The 25220-nt window shown below is 40.0% G+C and overlaps 1 protein-coding gene across 12 annotated transcripts in view; it reads right to left on the bottom strand.

Moving 5' to 3' along the window:
- The window catches only part of TRIM37 (tripartite motif containing 37), a 37738-nt gene continuing 12518 nt past the window's right edge, over positions 1–25220 (bottom strand). For 2 of the 12 annotated variants that reach the window (XM_075168471.1, XM_075168480.1), the window contains 20 exons: positions 23988–24110; positions 22560–22683; positions 20558–20625; positions 18634–18758; positions 17158–17208; positions 16631–16712; positions 14980–15056; positions 14322–14501; positions 13484–13598; positions 13039–13251; positions 12503–12639; positions 11711–11808; positions 10061–10261; positions 7621–7932; positions 5836–5964; positions 4661–4847; positions 3863–3981; positions 1925–2187; positions 1131–1215; positions 1–698 (listed from right to left, as the gene is read on the bottom strand). In XM_075168471.1, the coding sequence (XP_075024572.1) occupies positions 577–698; positions 1131–1215; positions 1925–2187; positions 3863–3981; positions 4661–4847; positions 5836–5964; positions 7621–7932; positions 10061–10261; positions 11711–11808; positions 12503–12639; positions 13039–13251; positions 13484–13598; positions 14322–14501; positions 14980–15056; positions 16631–16712; positions 17158–17208; positions 18634–18758; positions 20558–20625; positions 22560–22683; positions 23988–24110 (2811 nt within the window). In that variant the 3' untranslated portion in view covers positions 1–576. Of the gene's footprint in view, positions 1216–1818; positions 2188–3862; positions 3982–4660; positions 4848–5835; positions 5965–7620; positions 7933–10060; positions 10262–11710; positions 11809–12502; positions 12640–13038; positions 13252–13483; positions 13599–14321; positions 14502–14979; positions 15057–16630; positions 16713–17157; positions 17209–18633; positions 18759–20557; positions 20626–22559; positions 22684–23987; positions 24111–25220 lie in introns of all 12 variants that reach the window. The other 10 variants (XR_012676561.1, XM_075168474.1, XM_075168475.1 and 7 more) reach the window with 10 other exon arrangements.

Raw genomic sequence — 25220 nt, 5'->3', positions numbered from 1 at the left:
TTTCACACCAGATTTCAACATTCATTTTATTAACAAAGTGCAAACAGTTTTAAACTATGAGTTGTACAGCACTTCCACTGTGGAACATTCATACAGAAATGAACGTCAGTACAGCCAGCCGAGACGAGGACAACTATCGGTTACAGTTATTCATGCTTTGTCACTAACCAGTTATTCAGCTTTCATCATAGCTTCACAAGTAGTTTAGCAGCTCAAAACGCAACGCACAGTGGCAAAGAGTTTGGCAATGTGTTCAGTTGGTCCACACCACGGACTGAGGAAAACAACTTCTGCGGCCGCTACTTCACCCCAACTCCCGATCCGTCGCATCTGCGGGATTCAGCGGTCTTACACAACCGGTTCATACCGTTTAAAAAGAGGACATTCACGCATTCGCTGTTGTTCCAATGACACAACAGGACACACATCCTGAAACAGGGCTCCAGCACATTTTTTCAGAGCATCTGAAGCTGGCAGAGCCAGCAGGAATGCAACCCTCAGTGTAAGGCCTTCAAAGGTCACTTTGCCCCAGTAACAGGTTTAAGACGAGTGTAGAAGAACCACACAAAAGGGTGTTCACAGAATGGAGTGCGCACACAGCCATGAACAACAGCCTTGGACTAAGCTCCAGTGAATAAACGCATCTCCTCCCAGGGACGCGAGCTGGCAGGTCTTCAGGCCCCAAGCCCGTTCTCTATCTGCTCCAGAGAAAGTCAGCTTTCACTGAAAACCCTCGTACTGGGACAGCTTTAAGGCTTCAAGCAAATACAACCTTAAGAGTCAAAATTTTATGCCAGGTACTTAAATCCAATCAGAGTTTTCTACTGATGGCCACATAAGCATGCACAACTCTCTCAGCCAGCCCTCCCTCAGCACTGTGTGATTTCTGAAGACTGCCTTAAAAACGCAGGTAGCCGCACGGCCCCCGGGGAGGCAGGGTAGCCACACAGAAGCAGACCAGGGGCTCGCTCGTCTCTGTTGGTCTCCTGGAGACCCCAGCACCCCCTCTCTACTCACAGTAAGATGAACGTCGCCTCGGGTCGCTGCAGCTCGAGGAGCAGCACGGGGAAGGTGCAATCCCAGGGCTACAGCCACCTCGCAGGCTGGCTAAGGCAAGCAGTTACAATTACCTGGTGCTGTCTTCTCCAGTAGCAAAGCTGAGATCATCAGGACCGACTTCATCACTCTCCGGGAACATTGAGCACCGGTCTGAGGCTGAAAACAAACAAAAACCCAGTAACCTTTACCAGAGGAGCAATCGGAACACAGCAAGTTAACATTCCATCACCTGCAGGGCCCACCGTGTTGTACCTCATCCCTAATACACCGGTACACAATGTGCCTGACACAGAGTTAAGGCTGCCACAGGGTTTTAAATTTAAAATATCTTTAATTCAAGCACAGATATGAGCAATGTTTTGATTCTTCTGATGAGTTGTGAGGTTTTAGAGCCTGCTGCAGACATGCACCAAAGCAGCAAACTCCAATTACTGAGCCGAGTTGTTAGGCGATGCTGCTAATGTGGCGTGGGATGCTTATTCAGGCCAAAAGTCAACTTCGCCTAGTGTCAGATGTCACCTTACAGCTTTTAATTTGATCAGAAGGTTAAAGCTTTTCAAAGAAATACGAGATGAGTTTTTCAAACTGCACTGAAGTGCTCAAAGCACATTCCTGCCAATTAAGATGCAAATCCGTGTCTAACGCAGTGGTTTCCTCCCTGAAATCAGCTGACTTAGAGTGCCGATCCCAGTACACAGGGAGTTCCAATTCACAAGAACTAGAGCTACGGGTTTTCTAACGCTTCCCCGGGAGACTCACCTAAACTGACTTCTCAAGGCTAGAAAGAGTTCCCCTCTCCTGTTTTCAATTAGGATCCCAAGAGAGGAGTTCCATATCTTATTGGCACTTGCTTGAGCTTTAATACCTCTACAGCACCAGCCATCTCTGCTTCTGCAGGGTTCTGTATTACAGGAGCTCTGAGGCAGGCTCGCGGGAGCGTTTGGGAAGGTGGGCTGGGCTCACAGTCAATTCTACCTTCGCTTGAGGACTGGACAGTGAAGGCATGGTTAAACCCCGCCGAGGTAGAGGTGGCATCCTCCTGCTCGTCATTTTCTGTGTCACATTCAATGTCACTGTCACTGCTCATTCCTGGTAGGAGATGAAGGACATGCTTCTGACACACCCCGACTGCAAAAAAGCCCAAAAAGCCAAAAACCACAAGGCAAAGGTGATGGCAGCCAGATCTATGTATCTGGAGCATTCAACTTTTTCACACATAAGAGTTACCAATATCAAATACCAAGAGCTGGCAGGAGAACAAGAGGGAACCTTCAGAGCTAAATGTATTCACCAAAGCACCAAGGAATCTGACAGAACGGTGGGTACCGCCTTTGGAAACAGCCTCATTTTGCTGTGCAGCTTAGCTCGAGGAGCAGTTCCAACGCGCCACCAGCTGAGTGCAGACTCAGGTGTCCACAGCTCCTCCCTGTCTGACCTGCACTCCCCTGCCAGCTGCTCAGTCTACCTCTATAATTAGGACAGAAAATAACTGTTAAAAAAACAGCCTTTAAGAGGTAGTATGACCCGTGGAACAGATGTACCTACCAGATTCTTCCAGCGGCAATACTCTGTTCAAGTCTCACACACAAAAACCATGCTTTTCAACAAGAAAGAACCATAGCTGTTGATAATCAAGGTGGCTTCTTTTGTTTTGCCAGACCTTGAGTGTGCATTGACAGCAGTCAAAGCTCTCCCTTTTGTACAGTTTTGTAGGTGACAGAAGGGGTTTGCTCTCTTCTTTTACTTCTGAAGAGCTGATACTCATTGCTAAGAAGCAGCAAGTAGTTAAGTGAGGTGCCAACTCTACTGTAGTTTTTCCTCCGAAAGGAAAAAAAATGTAGTATTTGTTTCCTGGGGTTTTTAACAATGAAGTATTTCAGTTTTTAAAACATTTTCCTATTAGGCTCTCTGCTATAATAGGAGAGCTGCGGGAGCACATCACGATCACGCTGCAGTGACTAAGAGCAGAAATTCAGTTTTGTCACTGAGAGACCTTCTGTAAATGCCAACTCCTACACAATATTGCACACTGCAGATAGAGATGGATGCTGGCACCTTAATATAGGCTTTGCGCTACAATTCAGTCATTGAAATTCAAATTAGTGCAGGGGTGGAAGGCAGGAGAGTTTTAGCAAGATAAGAAAAACTCTTCTACGTGGACTTTCAAAAAAAAAAAAAAAAAGGCAGTAATATTTTTTTCCAGCATGGAAAGGATGCAGGAAGGGAGGGGGAAAAGTTTCCTCCAAGTCTCTAAGGAAACTGGCTTACGTACCACAACACCCGACACGAATGAAGTGTTGGAGAGATTCTAGTGCGGACGTGGAGGTAGTTACCAATGTGGTTTGTCCCTGAAGGTGGAAGACTTAAAAGCCAAGGTCACTGGCTACTATTTTAATTAAATGAGAAATTATTTTCAAGGCCATGCAACTGAACACCAAAGCAAAGACCTGGAGATGTATCAAGAGGTACAAATGCAACCAGTAGTCCAGAGAAATAGACGGCACCGTATAACATTATCTGCCGGATCTTCACGTTCCTGCTGTACCGTAACGTCACCAAGAGAAACCACAGACAGCAGCGACACAGAGATGTTCTCTCCTCATTCAGATTTATACCACAGCTGCCAAATGTTAGAGAGAAGTTCAACAGCCATGAAAACAGGTTTTGGGGTTTGGTGCCCCCCGCCCCTTTTTTTTTTTCCCTCTTTTTCTTTCCCCTTCAAGCTATTTCCACTACAGAAATGGATCATTTATAGACTGGAGTGCTGTCACACTGCATTTGCCCTCTACAACATCCAATTTACCTTCTTCTGGCCCTGCGGAAGCACCTTCAGAAAGCATACCCTGCGGTTCACCAGTTTCAGAGTTATTTTCCAGACCACCTGACTGCGCTCCTTCTGTACGACATCCTTTAGAATTTGATCTTAAGAAAGAATTTAGGAGAAATACAAAAACCCACATTAGAAATTCAGCTTTAATCCAGCTATGGAAACAAATCCTTTTAGTGCCACATCTAGTTTTACTCACTGTTTAAGTCTCTTGCATATCCACTTAAACTTACAGCTTTGATTCATTTAGAAATATTTAAAATCTTAAAAAAAAAAAACCCATGGAAAAGTTTATGATGAGTATTTTCCAAAAATGGTGACTCTTGTTATTTAGGGAAAAAAGCCCCACAACTCCACTGCACTTAGCTTAGTTAGCCAACAGGGAGTTATTATGAAGTTGCTGAAAAGTGGAGTCATGGTGAAAAATATTGTCTTAAATGAGGAAATCAAAAATGATAACTTTCAGTTAGAGGATATTTTGCAAGGAATAGTGGGAAAACAGACTGGGCCTGCCTTTCAAATCAAAGTTTTAGACTACATCCACGGTTGATCAAAATAAAAAAAAAAAAAGAAAAAGAAGATGACGACTTGTAACCTAGTTATAAAACCAAAAATTGATATCCAGAGGGAACAGCGGCAACCAAGTAAACTTCAAAGTAATTTCTCTTCCACGCTACAAGCACCTGGTTTTAGCAGATTGGTATTTTTCCTTTCTAGATCAAGGGAGGGTGGGGGAGGAGATAACAAGAAGAAAAAAAAGAATAAAGCCCTTACCCTAGAGCACCAACTTTTCTGGTCTTCTCTACAGCAGCTAAGCCATTTAAGCCAGAAACTCCCACATCGGAATCTGAACCTTCACAAGGTCTTTCCTCTGGCTTAGGCAGTGCCTCAGAAGCGCTGCTGTTAGCCAGGGGCCTGGGAGAGTGATGCCGACTGCTCAACTTTGAACTCCCTATGCCACCTGAGAAAAGAGGGAGAGAAACACAAAGCACATCCAGCCTTATCTCAAGAGGCTAAACATCCAGTTGTTTCACATCACCAGTTTGGTTCCAAACACGTGTACGCACAAGCACACCTTCCCCACCCTCACTCTTAAAAGCTTACATTTTCAAGTCAACGTACGGGCAACACATACCATTTGATATCCGCTCTCTAAACACACAGAGCTTCCATTTCAGCTTCCATTTCTGATGGGAGACTCAGGTAAGTACAGATTAATCCTTCCCCACCTTGTGTAGTTAAAACTTATCTCCTACTTATCTTCTAGTAACACAGACACCCTCTTCACTGTCATTTTTCCCAGCTATCAATGCAAAGTCGTTCGGCCGCAGTAAGGCAGCCTTCCTAGTCTCGGACAAGGGTGAAAGTGGGCACAAAGGTTACAGTTACACTGTGGAATGACTTTATGGTATTTACCAGTTTCTCACCCAAGTCTTCTGTATCTACTCAGCATTATAAGAAAACAATTGTGATACTCCATTCCTTCTCTGAACACTTGAGAGGGGCAAAATACCAATTCCTGTGTTAGGTATTTCATTTCATTACCAGTTAAGGAAGGGCATCGTAAAACTCAGGAGCAGCAATACCATACAATTCTCTCACCACATGCATCCGGAGTTTTCTTGAATTCCCTTTAAGTCACAATTTAAGCCTGGGTCAGTACTTTTTGATCTATGATTTTCACCATAAACTTAGCTCCTGCAACATCTTCAGAGAGACCAGAAGTAACACGTAACACATACATTTATGTTCCGATAAATCAACTGTGTGGCACTGTTTCACAGCAGATCAGCTACCAAAGGTCTGCACAGATACAATAACATTAACTAGATTTGAGAGAAGATCCAGCCAAGTTTCAGGGAAACTTCAGTTGCCAAGTAAAAGACTTCTTGAAAAGCTTTTGTACAACAGATGCACCACATCACACAAGTAAAGATGATCTTGTTTACCTTCAGAAGTTTGACCGTCTCCCTTTAAACGAAGATTACTATCCGCACAGTCCATAGCTCTTCGTAAAGACAGACTACCTGCTGCTCCAGAGCGAATCGGTTTGGGTGAATTACTTTTCTTACTTGCAGCTGCAAAAATATTTTAAGATGTGACAAGTGTTCAATCAAACTGCTGCCGTATTCTGTCTTTATGCTTGTTTTAGGTGAAGTTAAGCTCCATATTAGTCTCACTGCTCATTAACTCCCAATCCTGCACAAAACTCCTTCCACATGCTTCCTGTCAAAGATGTGGGCTAGAGGAAAGCTTAGCGAACTATGGATGCGGCCAAGACTACACATCCTGTTCACTTGCCTTACATTAAGACATCCTTCAGGAAGCCATCATCCAGATTGCTTCAGCCACCATGAAAGTATAAAGGATAAGGATGGAACAAAAGACCTCAAAAGCAAGAGTGAAAGGCAGGTTATGGGGCTCACACTGTTTACCACTTGACAAACTAACCATTCCCTGAGCACGTGTCAGTGTGGATCCTGCTACAGAAACTCCTCTAGGTGGAAGAGTGGAGGAGTGGTAACCGGAACAGCAAAACACCAAGTTCTGCTGTCACCACACCCCATACAGGTGGGGGATCTAGGCTTCGATGCAAGTCAGAAGATGGCTCCTGTTTACAGAGGGCACTGTATGCCTGTTCCTCTTGTTCTGATGCAGAATGAAGTGACTGCCCCATGCCTTAGTAACCTTTGAGGGATGAGGCATTTGCTAAGGAAAGAGGTGGTATTAAAAACCACACAACGCACAAAAGCTAGCACTTCCAATGAAGTGGCTTGATCCTTCCATGGCTTATTGATGGCACAACTCAGGGCTCCAAACTTCAAGACACCACTCTTTCTCTTCATGTGCACCATCAGAGAAGAAATTCTCTGCTCTATGGAAGTGATGAAATGCAAAACAGACCTTTGCTGGAGTTGCAAAAGCCCTGTTTTGCAGGTTGGTATTGAAAGAGTCGGAGAGGAACAGAACTATTCTACCAGTTCTTTAGTCCACTCATGTTTATAATGTATTTCTTACTCATCTTGGCTCCAAAATGCAAGCAGTAACTTGAATCAGAACCCAGAAAGCTGGAAAATCATCTCTCCCAGGCAACAGGGAAGTGAAAGAGGATTAACAAGTGCTTTTGTTCAGAACCATAAGCAACAAAGCACTTGTGCAGTCTTCATGCTGGTATCCAAAAGATTCCACACTGGCTTACCAGTGCTGCCAGTAGGACCCAGTGACAGTACCTGAACAGACTGATACACAGACACCTCTTTGAAAGAAGTCACTTTTCAAAAGGCAAAGTCTCTCCAGAGAGAACCTTGGCTTACTTGAATTTTAGCAAGATTTCAAGTTACTAAAGTATAGCAAGTCTGGAATTTTTAAATTTTTTTCACTGGCAAGCATCATGAAACATCCTCAAGTTCATAGACAGGCCAGACACAGGGCAGCAGTCAACAAGAAATGACCTTCAGCGGGGAGCAGTTTGATACTGGATTAAACTTCAGAACATTCTCACTGCATTAGGTGTGCTACTGGCTGTCGAGCAAAAGTTTTGGTGCTTTTACTGAGAAGGGCTGAAACAGTAACATTTACTTACTCAAAGGTTTTACGATTCTGGATTCTTACAGCTGAACTTGAGTATGAGTAACTATAAAAGACCTTTTTCCAGATGCCTGGATATATAAACCACCTATACCACTGACGTCTGTAAGAGTGACATTTAAATCCCCCCTTTTCTATGCACTTACAATTCCTTATGTAACAACTGGTAACTGAAGACTTGGTCAGTAGTTCCATTCCTATTTCTTGCAGCTTGCTGCAGCTTTCCGTTCCACAGGCAGCTAAAGCACCTTGCTCAATGGAGAAGAAGCTGGGCTGTCCATCACATGAGCCAGCATTGCTGCTTCTCACTTCCGACAGTTGGTTTTTTACATCAGACATTTTGCTTCGAACTTCAGCCATCTGAGTTTTAAGTCTTTTCAGCATCTTCAAGTCAGGTGGCACACGCCACATTGCCTGGTGTCTCCGCTGATCTCGATCTTTTAGAGAATAGGATGATGCTTTATCAAAAGGAAAAGTTAAAGAACACCACAAGTAAGTAAAACTGTTCTCAAATAAAAACAGACATCTGTTTTTAACAGCTGTAAGAATTCTACCATTTGCCCTGCTATAAAAACGAGGGGGAGAGAGACATTCTTCTGTACTGGTACGGCACCGTAATATTTAGGTTGCAAGCACTGCAGAGCTACCTGGACAGCAGACTGTCATTCCCTGCCTGCCATGGAAAAAGGCCCCAGAACTTGCTCACTGGAAGAACCAAGGCTCCCAATACTGCTGCATGAATTCTGATGACAACTGAGCTACTACTCTACATTGCCAGACAAGCTTGAGTTCACAAGCCTGGTTGCCAGTTTATGTCAAATTTGTTACATGTTTTTATAAAATTTGTTGAGTGTGTGTATAAGATTCTCATACCACCAACTTATCATCTTAATATACAGAACTCAAAGAAATCTGAAACTAGGGAAGGAATTCCCTTAAGTACCTAACACCAGAAGATCAGGTCAAGGAGCTAATACCTGGGTAAGCCTACATGCTGCTCAGCCAGCATTAGATCAACTTTGATGTCTACTTGAAGCGTTATAAATTCTGTAAGTGTTTCACTGCAAATTCAGCTGTTCAAAACCATAAAGCCAAGTGGCTCTTACAAACCTTCACCTTAGGAGGTGAAGTCTGGCAAACTCCAAATGTAACGGCAGCTTTCTCTTAGCTGACTGACTTGAATAAGCTCTGGGAACAGTCAAAACTTAAGGGAACCTCAGCAAAACAGGTAATTTCAGCTGTGTAGCCAGTAGCTAAAGATGACCAGGAAGCCGTTCAACACAAGAGGAGAGCTTAATCTTGCTCAAGTAGTACGGCACAAAGGGCAATGCCCTCTCTTAAGGTCCTCTTGTCTGGGCCTTTTTCCAGGCAAAACACCGCTGAGACCTACCGTTCATGTGCTGCCTCCCCTCTTCGTACTTATGGAAGTGACTTCCATTTTTGGAAATACGGATTGCATTCAGCTGAAAATTCATCTGACTGTTTATGTGACTACATTTAAAAAGCTCATCACAAAGGGACAAATAGTTTGAGATAGCTTTTAGATTCAGTAACACCAATGCCATTGTTACAGCAAAAGCAAGCATTTATTTGTAGCAAATGGATCATTATTTCTCTTCTGTTCTATTAATGCACCAAATGGTTGTTTCAGAATGATGTGAAATAAGATGTTGCAGTAGTGGGCCAGCTAGCTCCAAATAAGTGTTAATCATGATAAATGTATTATTGAGGTTTGATTTAATTTTAATTCTTCACTTACAAAACAAGAGAAACAAGCAACCTTCAGTAATAGCCATGGGTGACAGAATTGCCAGCTACCTTGCTTTTGCTGTACATGAAGTTAGTTGGTGTTCTCCGTTGAAGGATCCCAACTGAACCACAAATACTCTTCGAAGTCTTCAATTATTTAAATACCAGCACTATTTTTGGCTCCTGACATTTTGATCCATTTTTCTTCCACAAGTACTTACATGTGCTTTTCCAGCCTTACTACTTCATGCATTTTTCTAGTTCTGTTTTAAACGCCTTTTTCATACAGAAGTAAATTCCAGGATTTATCTTCCTGTTAGTATACACCGTGCTCCTAGTACTCTCAACCACTAAGTGTACAAACTGTATGAAGCGAGAGGTGTAACTGTGTTCTCAGCAGATAGCTGTTCTGTGTTGTTTTGTCTTTTAGTGCCAACCCCTTCCAGAAAAGGACCTTTCATTCATCTCCCACAGTTGTAGTCAAAGAAACTGCATGAACTGTATCTCTACAATGTTGCCACACAAAACAGACAGCCAGTTCAGACACATCTCCCAAGAAAAGATGAGAAGACCCTCCTTGATATACGCTTCTGTTTTTAGTTGAGTCATCTGGCGTTCTCAAGCTGAGATCAACCATTCAGGCAAAGAATGTGTTAGAGCAGGCAGTAAGATGCAGCGTACCGATGAGGACATGGAAGTTTAGCTACCAACGAAAAGGGCTGCTTGTCATCCTCTTTTCACCCTCCCCTCCTCAGATCTGCTTTTAACTCTGCAACTGCATTCTCAGAGGCATTTCCAGGTTGGAATTACACCATTTGATATTTGATGTACAGTTACCTCGGTTCTGCAGAAGAGAGGCAGGTGGACGTGGCTGAAGGCCCCAAAGGTTTTCCATACCATTTCTCTCTTTTAGATCCAACAAGTGGATTAAAATTAAGGGATCTATATCTAGTAAACTGCTACTGGCTGTCGAGCCTAGGGCACTTCCTCCCCGCCGTGAAGGTCTTCCACTTGCACCGGTGTAGCCATGGCTAGTACCTAAGGAAGAGTTACAGAGAAAGACTGCATATACAAGACACAGGTGATGCATTATTCCCTGTAAAAACAAAAAGACAGAGTTCTACAAGCAGATGAGGAATGAAAACATTCCAAGAAACTTAACAAGATATCAGCATTATTTCATGGATTTATGGATTCTGAAAGCAATCAGATATGCTTCTAACTAAAAGTTTAAGCTAAAAAGCACCAGAGGGGAAAAAAAAGAAGGGAAGGGGGGGGAAAAAAAAAAAAAAAAAAAAAGGGTTTCACTTCATATATTTTGTGTAAATCTCCTAATAAATAAGATTGGTAAACAAATCAATACAAAGAGCATTTATTCTGAAGAAATGCACATAAAGCTTCTAGGTTCCCCCCACCAATTAGGTTAAGGGAGAGGAGATCTTCAGTTGAGTTCTGCTCTGTGTTATGATGTTCCCATTACATAGTGGCCAAGGCACTCAAAAGATGAAGAGTCTTCAAAGAAAACAGTTAGATCTGCGAGATTAAAATTGCACAGTTTAGTAGGACTCCCTTCCAACACAGACAGGTGACACTACTAACATTCAGACTGGAAAATAGTGCAGGCAGGTAAATGCAAGAAGCTCAAGTGAAGAGGTTGTGTCAGCTTTTACAAATGTGGTTAAAAAGTACTTTCTGAAAGCTCCTAAATAAATGCTGTTTCTACAGCCACTGTGCTCCTACTCTAGAGGCTATCCTTTCAGAAGGAAATAGACATGTCCCTCAACTTCCTAGCTCACAAGAAACTTTCAAGAAGTTTTGAAACAGCAGCTAAAAGCAGGACAGTTAAGGAATTCTGTCTTTCAAGCACTAGCAGACTTCCACAGCAGCATAAATACCACTTCCAGTGAATGCCACTTCTCATATCTTTGCCATAAATAAATATACTTACAGTCAATATACATATATTTCTTTCAGAATCTATTAACCTATGGCTAATTTGGGCTATAAGCATCTCTAGGCTGCAAGAAATCTTAGAGCGACTTTTCATTATTGCATTTAAAATATATTTCTGCTTGACTTGTAAGGATTCTTTACTTCATTCCCTCCACATACCTCAGGTTTTACAGTGCACTAAAACCTAAGTGAATGTGTCACGCATTCAGAGGCCACACAGACATCAGTAAAAATTTCTTGTCAGTCTACTTTCGATCAGAATGGAAGGGGTTTCAGAGGCAGAAAAGCCTCTCTCCAAACTTATGTATCATTTTTTAAACAAGCACATTCAGAAGATTACTCCCTTTTTTTCCTATTGAACCAATGAAATGTTCCTGCTAGACTGCAACAATCAGTACAAACCACATGATGCAGCATTTCCAAAAATAGAAATGCCTGCAGAACACACAGCTTGGTGTTGTTTCCAAGAAGAACAGGGGAAGGAATCCAACAGCGTTTCGCATATATGGGAATTCTGAAGGCTGTTTTTCATACCTGATGCTCCAGGAGTAGCAGCGGCTGCTGCATCCTCCATGAGATCTCCTTCTTCCAACTCCATGTTACTGCTATATTCCACGTCATTTTCTCCAGACCTTAGGGGATCATTGGGGTGACAAAAGGAGAATACAATTATTAGCTTCTGTCAGCTCTTGTTAAACGTTATGGCACATACCTTGAAAACAACATGAAGTACTGTAAATAGTATTTTCTGCATTCCAAACTACACAAACTGAACAAATCAAAGTGTGTTAATTAAATGACTGACTCACTAACCAAGTGAGCCCAAAAGTGTCATACGTATCTAGAATGTAAAATGTGATCCTGCAAGCTTCTATATTTGTATGTGTTACAACACATTCTCATGTTTTAATGAAGATTCTAGGATTTGACATTATCGTCTCAGCTAAGAAGCTTAAATTCTCTAGTTTAAGTAACTGTCTTTATTATCACTCTACTACTACTACAACACTTCCTAATACCAAACCTCTCTTCCGCTACAGTGTAGAAACAGATTTCTTAATAGTGTTTTGGGAAAGAACTTTCACAGACTATCACTTGTCAAAGACAGAATACAACACTAAAATAAATGAAGAGATCAGAAAGATAGTAACTAGCTGACCAAAAATTCAATGTTTAGCGTTAACTATATCAGTTCATGTTGTTTCCAGTATAGGAAACACCCCTCACATTGCACTGGAATCCCCCACACATCATAACTGTGATATGGCAAATGAATCAGTTTCCACTGGAATTGGGATGATCTGAAAGGCATTTTAAGTTACTTACATAGTTTCTTCATCAATATCATTTTCTTCAGTGTTACTAGTTGCTGTCGAACTAGCTGAAGAGCTGCTACCATCAAGGTGGTTCACTTCGTCTTCTCCAGCAAGATCTATATCCAAGTCACCATCAGAGAGCTCGTGCTGTAGGAAAAACAGAACAGTCTTTATAAAGAAGAAACATTTCAGTTGCACTTTGATGCATTCACCAAAAGCTATGAACAGAAACTCTCTCTCCCCAGTGTCACACTATCGTACAGGAGTTAGGAGGGTCTCAAAGCACAATAAAAGCTGGTAACAAACAGAAGTTGGATTTTTCAGCTGCAACTTGGAAGCTTTTTTGTGGTGGGATCTATTAGCTCTGTTCTGGAACATCTCTCTAGTGTCATCTCTCGCTGCTAGCTCTCGAGTGTCTTATCTCCTATTTCCACTCAGAGGATAATAAATCTAATTTACAGTTCAGAAGTTCACTTATGTTTCTACTGCTATCCTATCATAAAAAGCTACACATAAACAAAGAGGCAGGAAAAAGACAATTCCTACATTAAAGTCTTCGTGCTGGATCTTCTCCTCCTCCTCTTCCTTGCTATCTCGCACTAATCCTGGAGCAGCAACACTCTCAAGTAGTACTTCAGTGCTTTGTCCAGATTTCTTTGATCTTGTTTCTGGACCATCATCATTCTGGGGACTAAGATGAGTGTCTGGAGGTGAAATGCCTCGTGATTTCTGAGTCCGGGAAAGTTCAATCGCAAGCCTCTTAAATATTAGAAGGATACACAAAAGTATACATAGAAGACCACAATGGAGCATCATCATCAAATCAAGTAAGTTTGTTGACTTGCATATATACTATTTTAGTAACGCCAATATCAAACTAGCAATGGCAACCCAAACACACACAATTGTCACATGTGAACACTGTAACCTAAACCAGGTAATTACTGGGCACCTGTAAAGGTGATTTTACATTAATATACATCCCACTTACTTCTTTAAGGTTATTTATTTGTTGGATATAACTTGTCTGAGCTGCTTCCAACTGAGCAATGTACCAGTGTTGATCTCGGCACTTTTGGAAGAAGGTTGGTGAGCGCACTTGGAACCTTCAAAGGAACATTTCAAAAGGGGTTTTTGTTGGTGGTGGTGGTTTTTTTTTTGTTGTTGTTCCCACCCCCGCCCCCCAATCCAAAAAGCCCTGCATAAGAACATCAGACAACCTGAAATCTAGTGATAAAATAAACTTAACAGACAACATATACTTCTATACTCAGTATCCTGAATGCACTGAATGGCAACAGTAAGCTTTTTGTAGGAGAGGCAGTTATATGAGAGGTGGTTATCTTCACAAACCAACACTAAAAAAATTAACACACTACAAAGCATTTAACAGGAGCAAGAGTAGGACTGTACAGAGAATATTTGAAGTAGATAGATAAAGCTTCTATATTTTGTCATAATTTCCATTGACGGCATTAGTTCTCTTACATTACAGACCTCCCTCATTCCCAAAGTTCTCCTGTGCTCACTACAACTATTTCTAAAGAGGGGGAGAAAACACCTTTTTCCTTTCATTCAGTTAGCTACAGAACTCCAACCCAGGCTTATTAGCATCAAGCATAGCTACTTCTCAAAGGAAGAGATGTACTTTCCACAACTCCCTTCAGCATATTTTCTTCTTTAAAGCTTTTGACAGTGAAATCCATTTATGACAAAACATGTCACAATTATTTTAAATTCAACTACTTAATTATTTCCTATTTCAGTTGTAGGTGTGATATTTTGTGACATGATAGCAGAAAAAAGCCCCACCAAGCTGTCTTCCTTACCTTAGGATCACAGTGTCATTTTGCCTGTTTAAATAGCCTTCATTGGCTAGCAAGTCTAAACGAAAGAATCTGTTGTAACCCCAGCATTCTCCAACTTCAAAATCGGAGGCAAACTCTCGAATTATGTTTTTAGTGGGATCGTTGGTGGACTGGTGAACCATTTCTACACGGTACTCATACCTACGCAGGGGAAGATCACAGGTATTAATACCAAAACAAAGATGTCAGCATTGCTGAATGCGTCAAGTTTAACAGAACTGCACTTCCTGGGAGGCTTGCATGTCCAGCTGAAGAGGTGATTCAGTCTTAAAATTTTACTGAACACTTATACAGACAGTACAAGGGGGGAGAAAGCAGTAATAGGGAGTAGAGTGGTAAACCAACTCTAGGATTGAATACTAGGAGACAGATACTCTTACCGGTTGTTTTGCCAGCTTGCTTTTTACCTTGAGAAAACCACAGAGTAACAACTTTAAAATATTATCTTTGGGCACAATTCAAAGCTCAATGGACAACAGAAGTCTCACTATTCTTCTCAAGAGTGCTCTGCATCAGTCCCTAGCAACACTACTGAACTTGAGGTCATTCTTTGCAAATCTCTCCAGATGCTTTGCCAATAGAAAAAAAGAACGGCTGCTCTTACTACAGGTTTGCTTACTTGGATGTCTCCGGCAATCCAGCTGACAGCTCCAAGAACACAGAGAGGTAGTAGCCCCGTACTACTCCATTTCCATCCTTGAAATAAACAAAATAGAGAGATAAATTAATTTTAAAAAGAAAGCAAAAACTGGGGGGAGGTGGGGGAGGGGGAACAAAACAAAACACCAAAACACCTCGATATACCCTTGAGTGTTTAGAAGTTTAGAAAACAGCTTCAGTCAATACAGAATTTGCAGCAGTAGTCTACTTTGTATGCTAGTTTTGATTTTTAGTCTTCTCTGACCTAGGACTCTTGAATCACCATAGAGTTTGCATCTGGAAGCACATACGCACTCTAGTATTGGTATCTCAGACATAAATCTCAAAACAGAGCTCTAGTTATTCTATTAGCATTTTAGGAGTTCAATTAAGTGGAAGACTGAGTAGACAAACACTTGTCAATCTATTGGAAAAATATTTATTTAACATGTAGAAAAAACAATTAAAAAGCTCATAAAATCTACTCATCTGTTTATTACAGTCCAATTCTTCTCAAACTCTCAACATGAAAACAGCTCAGGTTAAACATTAGTTCTGAAATATTTTACATACAGCTGCATTTAAAAGCCACTTAATTTTTGAAAGAAAAGCAATTTCTTTAGAAAAAACATGCAATGTGAAAAAGTTAGGTCAGTTAACTGATAAACAATATTAGAATCACCAGAAATCAAGAAAAAATATGGCAAAACCTCCATCACACTCACCTTAATCAAGGATGAAGAATGGCTCAACTTGAATCCTCTAGGTTGAAGAAACATTTCAACTTACCATTTAAAAAATAAAGTTTAATGCCTTCTGACAGCACACCTTTTGTAGTCAATCCTGAATATACAATACTGTGAAAACTTACACAGGGGTCTGCCTCTGCATTGCAAGAATACAATTCTGTGCATATGTGGGCTTAACAGATTAATCCAGTTCTCTGAAGATGCCATGTAAATCACTAACAAACAAAACTTGTATTCCACCACTAAACACATATTTCTCCAAACACAGCTGTAGTAGCAGCCAGAGGTTCCTGGGAGCACTGACCAGACTAGTGGACTGTAAAAAGATCACACCTTGTAGGTTAACATTCCAACACTGACAGAGACGACGTTTCTGAAATCTGAATATTCAGCCCACTGAAAGGACGTTAAAATGTGCGTATTGTACTAATGCCAGCATTTGAGAACTGGACACACAGTAAAACAGATTCCCTCTCAACTAATAGCTTGTCCTCCTCCCAACTTCCCAAATAAGGATTATTCATAAACATAAATATGGTAAGTTTCTAGACCTCAGTGCTGCAAGAAACATCTGCAAAAACCACTCAGACAAATACGGTAAAAATATCTATTAAAGTTCCTATGGTATATTTGTAAGACCCATTTTTTAATTGCTTTTAAATTACCCAGATTAACTATAGTGAGAATGTTCATGCTGGTTATCTGGAGGCAGAGAGGGAATACTCCAATGGTTGGTGACCAAGTCTGCAATCTTATGTTCTTTTCATACAGCTTTTTTATATACAACATGAGAAGAAACTAACTGATGTTTCCTTACAAGAGAAGCACATGAATGCACATGTTTTGGATGGGGTAACAACTCTAGTTGAAAATATAACTCACTGGATAAACTTTTAACCTCCAGCAAAGTCCTGACACTTGAAGAGGTGGACTGTAAACAGGATCTGCTCGCTGACGCAACGTACTATTGAGAAAGGAGAAAAAACATTTGCTATTGGGACAAAGCAAAACCCTCCATGAAGCAGTAAGCTGCATATACACTTGCACTCTTACACTCTAGAACCGTCCTTGCTGCACAGAGAATGTAGCAGCACACGAGGCCCATGCAAAATGTTCAGCGTCCATACAAATATATGTATTCCTTACAAAATTATTCAATCTTTTTTAAAAAGAAAAATAAGTAGTTTGCCTTTATTGTGGAAAATCTTTTTAGCTGACAGTTTAGCTAGGGTTAATTGTTGTTCACCTGGTAAACAAGAGATTTTTGATTGAATTCCTACAGCTGAGTTCATATCTAACAGTTTTCTGTAGTGTAAAACACTCTATAGTGTTTTAAAGAATACTACTCATGTACAGAAGAAACAGAAAAAGCTTCCCGATATTCACAGTAATTTAAGATACATTCTTACCTGAAGTTTTCCAAGACAAATGTAGTTGAGTCATAGGCTGGAACCAATTCACTGGGGAGGGGCGGAAAAAAAAATATATTAGAGTTGAATAACATGACATTAGAAATCCCAACTTTTGGAATCTTTAGAAGTACTTAAGATGATTTAGGTTACCAGAGCCACTGAAATTCACTAGGACTACACTGGGTTATTTCAGCAGTTCTGAAAATACCATATATAAGCCTTCTCCCCAGTACCTCTCCATGTGATATCACACAATAAAACAAATATTTTATGTTATGAAGGGAAGAGCAACCAGGAGTATTTAAGAGAATTTTCCCGTTTACCTGTGATGGCTAACAAACTCTTAATATGGTTAATTTTTAACGTAAGACTCCTTGGTAGTTCTAGAAAGGATGAAACTATTTTATGGCTGAAAGTACAAAGCTTAAATCGTTTGTGTTTCAGAGCAGGAGATACGTTACTGCCATTGTGTAGTGGTCCACTTCCCCCACAATGAAATGAAAATGAATATTCAGATTTAAACTCTCCTCAGAGGTGCATTTAATTATTCTTTTCAGAAAACATGTCAAGACAATAGTTTTGAGATTGCATTTAAAAGCAAGCCACACTGATTCTTGCTAGAGAACACAAAATGATTTGAGGAATTTTTCTAAGACCTCTTCTACTTTTAATTTTTTGGAGATGCCTTTCAGCCAGCTAGCCTAAACTCTCAACAGACCTCCTCAGAACCCAGCACTAGCAGTACTCTCTTTATGAAGAATTGTGTTATGCAGTGATTTTGGCTATACGTTCTGAATTAAGGTGACCTGCAGAGGCATCTCATGAGAGCCTTGCAATTATATACTAAATGACCCAATAATAAGAGAAAAAGGACAAATCAGTAAACTAAGTGTAAAAAAGAAAAAAAATTGTCCGCTGGAACCCACTGTCCTGACTCCCCAGCAAGGACTACAGACAGAAAATAAGCCCTGCTGGAACAGAAAAGCCTACTTGCAGCATAGGTTACTAAGAAGAGAAAGTTAAGCAGTTTATCAGTTCCAGTGTATAAGCGTGGAGGCAAATGCCGTCAGAGATATCAAGTTTAACACAGAAATGGACAGAATCATGTTACCCCACAGATTACCACTGCCATTGCTCATATAGCTAAGAAGTATGACTCCCCCTCGCTATAGGTGAGTATCAGGCAAGTTCTCCAGCAACCTATCCATCAGCCGCCTATCATCCACTCTTTCAAACCCACAGGTTAAAATACACTGGTACTCTCCTGTCCTAGTTTTACAAAAGGCTGACACACATAAGAATACGTTTACCTCCCAGATTCACTGGAACATCCTCCTCCATACAGTGGTACAGTAAAATGGGAAATAGATACTCTCCTCTAAGTTCCTTTAAACATTTTTTAACAAGCAAAACAAACCTTCATAAGATGGCTTTCAAGTTCAAACTACAACAGAAAGGAAATGCAATGCTTACCTTGTGAAATCTGGGGGGACAGGAGTAGTGACAAATGAGGCCATAGGCTTCCGATGAACCTGCTGGAACATCATCAGGATCTCTGAACTTTTGGATATCAACTCGCTCTTACTGCACGATCGTAACTATATCAGAAAAAAACAAGAAAGAAAAAAAATCCTTGTGGAAATCATAGGTTTTGACCACTTTTGTTTTTAAACAAATAAATTGCATGTCTGTCACAGCTTCAGAAAGATTACCCACAATGCAATGTAAAATGAAGCTTGGAGATTGTGTGGGATTTTTTTTCCCATTTGTTTGGGTTTGATTTCCCTTGAAACTGTCAGCTCTTAAGACTAAGAATTTGCCTATGATAGCCAATGGTCATGTGTTCTAAAATTTCTGTTAGGAAATGGAAATAGATATTCTAATTCTGTCTCACTCCAAAGTCTGTGCAAACCATTTGGGAAGTCCTAAATATTTAAGACTCTGTCAAATTCTACAATGAAAGTTACAGCAACGACTATGTAACTTAGGTTAAACTTATTTATATATAAGGTATCTGATTAATACCAAATCACACCTATTACTGTGTTTACGCAACAATAACAAAGTAAATCAATGTGGAAAGGACACTTAATTAGACATTGGGATAATTTGCTCAAATACATCACAACACAGCAATACAAGCTCCTGTGACATTAGATAGTTCTTTTACATTTTAGTTATTTCTTTATTGCCAAGCACTGTACTTTTGTTCGTTCATCCAAATTTGAACAAAACAAAGTCTATATTATCTTAAATAGCAGGCCAAAAAACCACTTCAATCCACTTCCTTCGAGATATCTTACAAAACCAGTGTAATAAGAAAGGTCTTTTCAAAATCTGAAGGGGGGAAAAAAAAAAAAAATCTCATCTTACATGACCCTTGAATAGCTAGTAAACACTGGAAAAACATATCTTAAACTTACATTTCAAACTTTCTGTCAGGCTTAAGTGAGACTAATATGTACATTTTATAAAGTCAATTTTTGCTATGAGTTCTTCAAACAATTCTATTACTTCCACAAAAAGAATACGAAATTCAAAGCCTCTCTTGACAAAGACATGTATGATGACTTTAAACAAACAGTAGACACCTACACAGTTGCCAGATGTCTGCATCTTTTCATAATTTTTTTTAGTTAGTAAGCTTTTCCTCCTATTTTGGAGGGAGAAGAGGTCATGTTTCACTAGCATCAATTTGTTATTATTTTAATGTTTTTTTTCTGAAAAGAGAAGCTGATCTGCAGAGTTGCATACGCACTGCTATTCAGGATTTCGAAGGTCCTCATTTGGGCTGCAACACAGTAATTTCTGAATGATCTATACACAGAGAGCTCTCAACAAACAGACAAAAAGAATATGCTGATGCGTGGTATGCAGGAGCACTCATCCTCCTGATGTCATCGATTCTTCAACTAAGACATTCCATTACAGGTATGAAATAATTAACTTAAGTGCAAGGAGAGCATGATAATCGCTGATCAGGTGATAAAGCCAGCTTAGCATTCTTACTGAATCAAAAGCAGTGCAGGGAATGAAAAAGGAATACATTTATAGCCTCCACTATTCATATGCAGTTGGCAACAGCAGAACTAACAGAATCTACCACATCGTCTAAACGCTAAGTTACCTTCAACAAACACGTAATTGTGTAGTTTTATATGATATTGCTATTGATCCCTGCACTAGTTTTTCAAGCAACAGAAGAGAACACCTTTCATTACTTCGAGAAGACACACTTGTTTTTAAGAAGAAATTGTGCAACCTAAGGCCACTTAAATGAAAAGATACCCTCAAGAAATATCCATCAATTAATAGTTTAAAAATAAATAAAATATAAAGAAAGGCCAACTGAGGAGGGATCTATGTAACACAACATTTCAGCTCTTTTCATAATCACCTGATGTTCTACTTCTTGAAGCAGGGATTCCAGAAGTTCAGTTTCTTGAGTAAGCGATGTCTTTTGACCTGTTTAAAGAAAAGAAGACATGTTTAAAGAAAAAAAGACATAATCACTGGATTTTAAGAGACTGAGCTTTTTGGGTTTTTTCACCTGGAAGCTGCCCCAGAACTTACGAAGGTAAAGGATTTCTAAATATACCAAGGTTGATTGAGAAAGCATTTTAAAAACAAGCCTACGCTTTTAATTAGAGCTGTAGTGAAAAAATCACTTGAGGTTAAGACAGTAATGAAACATTCTGTGTCCCAGAAATGGCAGGTTTGTTGTTTTGGGGTGCTTTTTTGGACAAAAAAAAAGGTTTGACTTCATTGAATTCGCTCTCATCCAGACAAGCCTCTCTTTTATATTAGCTGACACTTTTCTCCTAAAAGCCACCATTTCTCTTGACTTTGATGTTTAAGTGTTTTCTTTATAAAAAAGAACAATGAATGTTTAAATGTGTTTGTGCATTTCAACTAGCATGAACACCATGACGAGAAAGAATAAAACTTAAGTCACATTTGTCTGTTTTCTATCATGGGGATTTACTTTGTCTCCATAGTACATTACATACCTGAAGAGTGTTGGGCAGTTGTTAGAAAAAAGGTGTTGGACAAAATGGACACATGGACAAAATGGACCATGGACATAACATGGACAAAATGTTAACCTGTACATACAAATAAATAAGACATTCTACCATAGCTTTAAGACTAATATTTAATCAGTATACACTAAAACAAATCTTGTGACTGATTACTGTATTTGATATAGGCACGAAATATGCATGAATGTACGAATCCTGGATTTAACATACAGCAAACATTTTAAAGTACTGACATGAATTTGAAAAGGAACTTGAAACGTAGCTAATATACGTTTATTATGTTGTTTTGTTTTTAATGGAAATGAACTAAAAGACTAAAAGCAAGCATTATCAAAGCTAAGGACATTTTCCAAGCATGAGCATTTCAGGTTTTCTTTGGGTGGGTGGCGGGGAGAGGGGGGGTGTGTGTCTGTGTGAGAAGATTTCAAGCACAGAACTACATTTTCAGCACAGCTATTGTATTGCCTTACTTTTATTTCCGAGACAAGTACATAGATACAAGGTCAAGGATCTATTTGTCTGCGTACTTTGATCTACCAGTTGTATACCTTGCAAAACTAAGGTCATAAGTATAACATTTCAAGAGTGTCTAAAGAAACCGATATCCCAAGAAGATGCCACCTTTTGTACGTGCTCCTATCAATGCACTTACGCAAATGAAAGCACACATGGAAAAACCAAGGCAAAATTAGTTGAGCAAAGCATGTACAGAGTCATAGCGAACTGAGGAACATTGTCCTTCTCGTTGAAAGCTACACTTAATTTTTAGTAGCGTTGCTTCTGTAAGCTTTAATACCTGTAAGTGTACCACCTGTCTTCTCACCTCTATTTATACCAAAGAAGAGCTAAAGCGACCAGTGTCCAGTTAGCAAAAGTGTCAGGAACCAAACCAAGCGTTTCTGATTCCAGATGCCACGTTCTTCATTTGCAGACAAGGATGCCTGTATGTATGGATCTGAACTGTTGCTCGCTAGACATCTCATATAGACTTCTAATTTTTTAAAATTACATTAAAAGGAGTATATTACAAAGACGTCAAATTACAAAGATGGACTTCTTGACTAATACAAATGATGGTGTAGAAACACTTTGGGTGAAAGGTACTAAACATCTTTCAATTAGATGGAAATGTTCTCCAAGTTATTATACAGGAGTTTCTAACAGAACATAACCAGGTTACGTCTAACAATTCAGAACTGCATCACAGTAACTACGTAATTAACTAACATCTTTGCTGTAGGTAGAAGTTTTCTGTTAGCAGTTAACTTGCTTAACACCATAAAGTGTTATGGGGCAGGGCAAGAAAGCTTCTCAATGGATTTACTCCTACACATAATAAATCAGGCAAATACCTACCCATTAACGTTATAAGCTTATTCTTCAGCTGAGTGTCTAACCGGGCAATCATCATCTCCACTGCATTCCTGATTTCCCGAACTCGTTCATCCTTCGCACTACGCACTGCCTCCACATTCCTCTCCTAAAACAGGGTTCAGGAAAAAACATGCACAAAAAGCAAGCCTTCACACTTCTGCATGTTTCACTCATTTACACATTGACTCCACTCTCTCAGATCCCAGAAATGCCTAGGCTGCCCTAGCATCCCCTCCAGCCCTATTCTTCTATGAAGGGAAAAAAAAAAATCCTCATCTTACTGAAGCTTGCATGTTTAGAATAAGAAAATAGGAATGTGTCTTTAGATGAGCTGTATTGCAACTGGCAACAGGAATGGCCTGTAAATATCCTTTGACTTTTACTGAATACATAAGCGTGCCCTCTGGTGGGTGACCAAAGGTTAACAGTAAAGTTGAGCAATATTTTCTCATTACATAGAGATTTATCATACAGAGATTCTTTAGTATACAAATTTGTAAATACAACTGCCAGTTTCTCTTCTTGAGCAGCACAGAAAAGTTACCTTCTTGGTAACAAGAACAATTTGATAAAAATTGCGCCCTTCACCCTGGAAAGTGAAGGCCGCAATCCTCTCAACGTTTTACAAATACTTAGAAATAGCCCACCTGGTGATATAACGGTCACATTTGAGCTGAAGCAGAGCTAACCTAGCACTGCATGTGGCAAACAACTACCTGAATAATAGCATAGACAAAAACCATACGAAAACTTGTTTAAAAAAACCCTGATTTTATTTGCACAAAGACTACACCATAAATGTAACAGCATTCAGCAGAACACAAAAATAATCCTTCCTAGAATACAAGAAACTGTATTGAATTGTTGGAATTCCCACTGAAACTGCCAAAGCTGAACATGTTGATATTTGGATGTCTAACACATTTACCCCTGTGGGGAAGAAAAAGGAGGTACACAAACTTCAAAGCTCTAACTGGTGAGCTGCTTTACAGCCCATCCTGTAGGCTCAAATATACTTGTAGTCTATTGTCCTCAAGAAAGGAAAATAAGCTCTGTAAGAATAAAGCATTTTTATACCTGTTTAGCATGGCAGACTGCACTTTTATAAATGTTGACAAAAATATATCTTTCCAAGAACTGCACAAGTCTAGCTTTTAAATAGCATACATCAAAAGAAAAATTCCCTGTTGGCTAATTCACATCTTTTTCTGTCTGGCAACTACAAAAACAGTATCGAGAATATGTTGATATTTCCACATTGTATAAAAAGAGTATAACTAAAAAGTAAAAACTTCTCTCCGTGGGATAATCTGATTACCTTCACAGAATCTCCACTTCCCACTTTACAGTTATCCTTTGACAATGGCATACTACAGGAAAGCTTAACATTATCTTGGATCAATTTCTTACCACTTCTTGCACCAAACTGATCAATTCCATGAGTCTTCTCCTAAGCTTTGCCACTTCCTCATTTACTTTTGTGACGTGTTGCTCATAGATTTCTGCTAGTGGCTTAAAAGTATGTCCTCCATGCTGTTAGAAAAGAAAAAGGGGGGAGGGGGAGGGCGGTGAGAAATAATTGAGCATCCCATTTTAACTTTATTCCACTCCTATTAAATTACTGAAAGAGAGAGGAAGAAAGCCTCCTAGTGTATCACTCACTTTGGAAAAGTTCCAAAGCAGATTGTATGTAGGAAGCCTGTCTTTCACTTCCCTTCATAAGTCATGAATTTGGCTTTCATACCATCAAAGCTTCCTGTCAAGAGTTATTTGGAGTCTCAACAGTCCTCCAAAAATAAACTGCTTCATTCACTGTGCAATTCTCTAACAAATCAAATAACGATAGAAGGGTTATCTTATTTTTATTATTATTATTAAAATACCCTTCCCAAATAAGGGCAGTTAACCACTTATACTCCAAACAATGACAGCAGTCTCTCCTTAAAATACTCAATTGAAAGGATAATAAACAGTGTGGTGAATTGTGCTACTAACACAGCTTTGAAGATATCCAAGATTACAGGCCAGGGCATTTAAATAATGTAAGTGTTATCTATATTCTCTGAGAAAGACTTCTTCCTTTGCCCATAAAAATTCTCAGCACCATCTACAGTTTGTCCAAGACATCATGAAGTTTGTAACACGGAAGGTAGTTCTGACCTCCTTTCAGCAAAAATTCCATTTGCTTCTCTAATTATAAACAGAAGGTATCGCCTTTCATAACCGATGTTCACATTAAATTATAAACACACATACAACTACAGTATTTGCATGGTAATTCAACAGTCATTACAACAGTTTCATAGCATTCCTATTTCTTCAAACTGCTGCAGTCTCTAATTGTAACGTACTGTGGCCGTGTGCTCCCCCGGCCCACGAAAGCAGTACCCACCAGTGGGGGTCCTGACGGCTGCTCCCAGCTTACGCTGGACTTTGGGGACGGATGGCAACACAGCAGCCATCGGCTGTCTGGAGCAGTGACCCACACGTCTTGCTGGTATGCAAATATGACTATAAGTCAATCAGCTCACTCCATAAACGGTGGACAGCCCAGGGCCCACTGAGCTCTCCTGCACGGCAGCAGGCAGCACGCCAGGATCTCCCCTTGAGTAGGGAGGCCTCTCAAGGTTACTCCCCAAGGTT

The sequence above is a fragment of the Calonectris borealis genome, chromosome 19 (genome assembly GCF_964195595.1).
Source record: "Calonectris borealis chromosome 19, bCalBor7.hap1.2, whole genome shotgun sequence".
NCBI lineage: Eukaryota > Metazoa > Chordata > Aves > Procellariiformes > Procellariidae > Calonectris > Calonectris borealis.
This window is presented reverse-complemented; position numbering and strand designations above follow the sequence as displayed.